Source organism: Sceloporus occidentalis, unplaced genomic scaffold, assembly GCF_023333645.1.
Source record: "Sceloporus occidentalis isolate IW3139 unplaced genomic scaffold, rSceOcc1.0.p SCAF_8, whole genome shotgun sequence".
NCBI classification, from domain to species: domain Eukaryota; kingdom Metazoa; phylum Chordata; class Lepidosauria; order Squamata; family Phrynosomatidae; genus Sceloporus; species Sceloporus occidentalis.
The window spans coordinates 13,376,145-13,382,584 of record NW_028316988.1 but is presented as its reverse complement, the minus strand read 5'-3'; the positions used below and the strand labels follow the sequence as shown (position 1 = coordinate 13,382,584).

The 6,440-nt window shown below is 44.2% G+C and overlaps 1 protein-coding gene across 1 annotated transcript in view; it reads right to left on the bottom strand.

Annotated features, from left to right (window-relative positions):
* Window positions 1–453: 453 nt before the first annotated feature.
* URM1 (ubiquitin related modifier 1) overlaps window positions 454–6,440 on the bottom strand; it is a 30,907-nt gene continuing 24,920 nt past the window's right edge. The window contains exon 5 of the mRNA XM_089534823.1: window positions 454–537. Within this exon, the coding sequence (XP_089390949.1) occupies window positions 490–537 (48 nt within the window). The 3' untranslated portion in view covers window positions 454–489. The remainder of the gene's footprint in view (window positions 538–6,440) is intronic.

The window sequence follows — 6,440 nt, the reverse complement described above, 5'->3', positions numbered from 1 at the left end:
CATTGGTCAAAGGGTTGCACAGTGGACATCTCGACATGCGGAGTAAGGCATTGGGTGCTACCCAACCCTTGTGTTGAATGGGAATGCTGTGCAACTGAACCAAAGATACCAGACATGGAACCCAAATGCACAACTAAATGCACATGTATATCCATGGGCGAAGGTATTACATACACAACTCTGCTGTCACATATTGCAGACGCAAATCCACGACCCATTTAATATTAAATCATACTATATTGTACTATATATATGCACTCATAAAGGTATAACTACCATGATTGCATCTTAGGGAATCCTAGGATTTGCAGTTTGGGGGTGGGGTTGGTATTTAGAGAACCCTAAACTACAAATCTCAGAGAAACCGAAACTAATAAGAATAATAAGAATAACCCAACATGAATATTGGGTTCAGAGAGTGTGAAACTTCTTACCTTCACCATTGCTCCAATACTTTCTCAACAGACACACCAAATCTGTCTTTCCAACTCACCTTCCTAGGAGAACCCAAATAACAACGACAGAGATTCTGGACCGCTAGAAAGTGAAAAAAATATTGAAAATGGAGATAATGTCCAACTTACGGGATTTTCACCGAGCTGACTTTCTCCGCTCTTGGACCCGGCACCGAAGGCGTTTGGGATCCTGAGAAAATACGGCTTTGCTTTTAAAGGGGAAATATTTGTCTTGCATTTTTGGAAGGATCAGTAGAAGGAATTAAAAATCCTGGAAATAACTTCATTGGATGGTTGTGTGTGTGTTTTCTTTCCTGGCAGTCTATGAGAGGGAATGAGGTGTGTGGAAAAATGTGGGTTTTATTTAGTTTATTTTGCTGAAATGATCCGCATTCTCTGTTCGGAAGTTTTGGAAGTATCCAATATTGTTTAACTCATCTCTGAAATGAGATCTAAGCTAAAAACTGGCTACGGAAAGGATACAGATGTGAAAGTATTTCACAGTCTATCCATCTTCCATTCCCAATCTTAGCACCTAAAAAACAGGTGGAAGGGCAGACTGCTATGTCATTTTTACCCAGCTGTTTTAAAAAAACACCCCAAACTCTAATGATGTGTGTATTTTTTTTCCAAACAGAAATTTCATTTGTGGATGATTTCATTCACAGAATGGATGCTTTCAAGGCCCAGGATGGAAAGCGAATAGAAGGGCCTTTTAAGAGCAACCTGTGCAAGAAGAAGAAGATCTGTTGATCAAATAAATCGTGGTTCTCCTTCTGTCACAAACATCCTGAATCAACCTGGGCTGGATTATCATTATCAGGACCTTTCAGAGATTGGGAACCATGCTTGCTGGGAGATTCTGGGAGGAGATAAGAAGCAGGAGATAAGAAGAGTTGCAATACGGTTGCAATATGCCTCGGAATTCCACTCAAGTATAGGAATAAAATGTTGCAGGTAGCACCAGGAATGGCCAAACGCAGGAGATTCTTACACCGGAGTATAGTAATGGAGTGTGGATATTCCTTTGGAATATGGCTTGGATGTTTTTTTAAAAACACCTGGAAATTAAAACAACAAGTGCCACAACTTCTTGCCACATTTGGTCCATCTGGGACAGCCCTGCCTCAGACCAAAAACCTTTTCCAAAGGGGAACATACACATGCATAAGACACCAGATTCTGACCCACGAGTAAAAAACCTGGGCATGCTTAGTTTAGGAGTAAGTCCCACTTAAACACAGCGAAGCTTACTTCTGAATAAACATGACACACCAAAAGCTGTGAGTCTTATTTAAGTCACATATTTTTCTACATGATACATTCACTGTAAGTTGGGAATGACTTGAAGGCACACAACAAAAACATCAACAAAATTTCGGAAAGACTTTGCAATTCCCTTTAGCACAATGAATGCCTAATCTATTGATGAGAGCCAAGGGAAAGAATCTTGTCCCTTTATTTATTTGTCTGCTGGGAAATCCAATGTAAAAACTTTTTCCCTCCAATGAACGCACAAACTTCTTCTGGAATTTGTCCCTAGAAGATCTCCATGCTGTCCTTCCTGGGAAGGGTCTATACCTCCACAGGGAAATGTATACCTCTGGGAAACCCATGGAGACCCTTTTGTCCAGATTGGGATGACATAATGCCATGTCCCAAACGTTACTCCCGAGCAGACGGACTCCCCTCTCCTTCTTTCTTTCTTTCTCTCTTTCTTTTTAATGGGAGGTTCAAACGTAGTTGAGCCAAACTTGCTTCCCGTCCCCAGGCCACCCTCCCTCCCTCCCGAGGGGCTCCAAAAACTCAGGTTTGCTCCTTTTGACTCGTCCCTGTTAATTTTGTTTAGAGCCTTGTCAGGATGGTACATAAATGGGGTCCAAAGATCAATCCCATCTTTTCAGCACTGTGGGAACAAGTATTCCACTAATCCATATTTATTGGTGTAAGAAAGTGAATGCAAGGGTGCGGGGTGACAGTCCCACCGGCCAGGAGGGAAAAAGACATAAGGGACATTTTAAGGCTGCCCTTTTCATACCAAGGGTCACATGTCACCAAAATCTTTGGCTTTGTCTTTGGATTGGTTACATTTTGTTCGGCCGCTCTTGCCGGGGCTTCAATCGGAGTTGCCAGGCAACTAGAGAAGACTAGCAAAGATATTTTCTTTATTACAAGTGGAGCAGAAAGCATCAGGGAGGGGAAAGGTTGAAAAGAGAAAGGAAGAAAAGAGAAAGAAAACAAGGAAGAGAAGTTTCAGACTATATATATATATATATATATATATATGTTACATAACTTCATTCATTCTTGCAAACTAGAAGGAGGTAAAAAAGTGAACATCCCAAAAACAGCAACCAAGGACTTTGAAGGACTAAAGTCCAAAAGGGACATACAGGTGCTGTTTTGCAGAAACCCATCAACAGCATTATGTGTTTAAGAGCTTTTTTGCTCCTTTCACTGTTACTGTTTCCCCACCTCTTTCTCTATCCCAGGATCTTCAAATCTTTTGGATCACAACTCCCATAATTCTTTAACTTTGGCCACATCAGCTTCTGGAAGTTGAGGTCCAAAAGATCCAGAGGCCCAATTTACCCTAATCCTGATCTATACAGACTTTTGACTATGTTTATGGAACGTTCTCCTTGCAAATGTTCTCCAAAGCTTCACACTTGAGCTCTGCTGAGCTCCGTGGGCAGAAGGAAAGTAAATAAAATCCAATATTTTAAGAGCCTTCCTGTTTTACCTGGCATCATGGAAGCTGAAGGAAAAACGGTGTGTTTTTAATGGGCTTTGGGAATGGTATGTTTTGACCCTTCTGCTGCCTAGAGCTTGAGTGGAAAGCTTAGATTTCCAGGGCCTGAAAGAGCTGCTTCTTTGGACTGCAACTCCCAGAATCCCATGCTAGCTGGGGTATTCTAGGAGGTGAATACCAAAGATGTAATTCTTCCAAATTTGGATGTACCACCAGATTTTTAAAAAGTCTTTAGCAGAAGAGAGCCTACAAATTCTGTTTCCTTTGGTGACACTCTCCCTAGTGTTAGAGTTACAGTGTGGGATGGAGTCTCCTTCACTTTCCCGCTGTTTCATTGGGAAGTAAATGGCTTTTAGCTTGTAGTGACTGATCAATACCCTTATTTTGTACCTCCTGGAGCTATACCTCAGTGTACCTGCACAGCTGGAATGACCAAAGACTTCTTGCTCCCTGTTGCAACGTTTCACGCACCAAATTCAGCTAGTTGGGGCAGCTGAAGGTTTTGCTGTGTGGTGTAGTGGTCTGAGTGTTGGACCATGACTCTGGAGACTGGGGATTTGAATCCACACTTGGCCCTGGGTGACATGGGCAAATCACACTCTCAGTGCCTCAGAGGAAGGCAAAGGCAAACCCCCTTTGAAGAAGTCTTGCCACAAAAACCCTGTGATGAGTTCACCTTTGGGTCACCATAAGTCAGAAAAGACTTGGAGGTATACAGCACCAACACACTCCCCATGATACAACCTCCTTCTCCACACTTAGTGGGCAGCACATGGCAGGCCATTTTCTATCCAGATCTCTCCTCTGTCTGCTTACCACTCCATCTGTCACCTGAAGCACCTGCCTCACTTTTCCTAATGACAAAGCCAGAATCATTGGTTATTGCTCAGGTGCATGCAGTACATACACTAACAGTAGCTTTGCAATGTCCAAAGGCCTGCGCTCTCTCTTCTGAAGATGATTGATCCTAAAATATGATATGAATTGAGACGCCTTTCCAAGAGAGGACAGTCTTTTACAGTCAGTGAGAATCCACCACGAGTACATGATGCACAATATGCAAAGGGTTTTTTAAAAAAGCTTTCTCTATCACATTCTGTTTTAATCCTATATTGTAAGATGCTTAGGGTCCCATACTGGGAGAAAGGTGAGAAAGTACAGTCGGCCCTTCTTATACACAGATTTTTTATACGCGGATTTAAGCATACACGGTTTGAAAATGTTCTAAAAAAGTATAAATTTACCTTGATTTTCCATTTTTTATAAGGGACACCATTTTGCTATGTCATTATATGTAATGGGGCTTGAGCATACACGGATTTTGTTATACACGGGGGATCTTGGAACCAAACCCCAGCGTATAACAAGGGTCCACTGTATATAAAAACAGTCAGGCCTCCATAGCCACTGTTTTTTTTATCCCCAGTTTCAAGCATCCATGACATATAAAAATATATAAATTCCAGAAAAAGCCAACCATGGCACGTTACAGACCGCCCAGAAGGGGCAGTCTGCCGCTGCCGCCATTTGTAGCACGGAGGAGCCCCAGTGTCCAAACCACGAGGCTCCTCCGCACTGCAAATAAGAAGTGCCAAAATGGCGCTTCTCTTTGCTGCGCAGATATGACGCCGCAAGGCGCCAATGGTGCACTCTCAGCGTCATATGCGCTGTGCAACGTGCGGATGCAGTGCGTCCTCTACGTAAAGATGGCGGCCCCTGTGTGGAACGGGAGCCACCATTTGTACAGACTCGGTCCGTATTAGGGTTAGGGGCGTCCAGAAGTGACGCCCCTTTCTAACCCTAATACAGACCCAGTCCATACTATAGGCCCGTCTGTAACGGGCCCTTGATTTTGCCATTTTATATGAGGGACATCATTTTACTAGGCCACTGTATTTAATGGGACATGAGCATCCACGGATTTTGGTATCCACAAGGGGTCCTGTAACCAAACCCCAGTGGATACCAAGGGCTATTTGGTATTTGGATACCAAATACATTTACTGTTGTCAATGCCAAGTATCTCCACTCCGGTCTGAAGTTTCTCAGCATCGTTGGATGGGGAGCCAAATATTTCCTGGAGCTTGCATGCATGCGTCTGTCTGTCTGTGTGCATAGTGTAGCTGAGCCCTTTGGCTTCACTGCCTTGTATGTGTTTGCTTGTTTGTTCCACTTATTTATTTATTTGTAGGCTATGATCTCAGTCTCCCGACCCGCTCTGTTCCCCCCCCTCTTGCCGGCACGCAGCCCCTCTCCATCCTCCTCCTTCCTCTGACAGGCTCTGTGTGCATCTCTTCCTCCTCCTCCTCTTCTCACTTTCCAGCAGCATGCAAGTCAAGGGAGAAACAGGCTGCACTGCCCCAGCCTTGCACTGCAGCTGCAAAGCAAAGGGGGCCAATACTATCATCTTCATGAGTGCAGGCGAGGGAGCATTATTTTGTGGTTTCCCCCTTTTGAATTGTTGCTGCAGGGTGACAAAGGCCTGAGCGCTGGATGTGGGGCTATTCTTAGGTGGATGGATGGGAGAAAGATCTTTAAGAAGCCAAAGCTCTTGGTTCTATAGGAAAGCAGGGACAGAGGGGTGGGCTCTGGGTGGGATTGAAGCTGTCTGTTCTTGGAAGCTAAGCAGGGTCAGGTCTAGTCGGTACTTGGATGGAAGACTGCCAACAAATGCCTGGTATATGCATGAATGCCAGGTATATGCATGAATGGGCCTTCAAGTCACTGTCAACTTATGGCAACCCCATTAATTTCATAGTGTTTTCTTAGGCAAGGAATAGTCAGAGGTGGTTTCTGAAATATAGCTTCCAGCACCTGCTCTTTGTTGGTGGTCTCGCGTCCATGTACTAACCAGGCCTAACCCTGCTTAGTGTCCAAGATCTGATGTAGGCTTGCCACGAAAGCCTCATAATAGGGTCGCCTTGGTTGCTGTGGTGTGCCTTCGTTTCTGACTTACGGTGACCCTGAGTGTTGGACTATGACTCTAGAGACCAGGGTTCGATTCCCAGATTGGGCATGAAGTCCACTATGTACCCTGGGCAAGTCAAACACTCTCAGCCTCAGGAGAAGCCCATGGCAAACCTCCTCTGAACAAATCTTGCCTAGATAGAACCCCATGATAGGTTCTCTTTGGTCGTTGTGGTGTGCCTTCAAGTCATTTTTGACTTACAGCAACCCTAATGCAAACCTATTGTTGGTTTTCTTGGCAAGAGTCGTTCAGAGGAGGTTTGCCA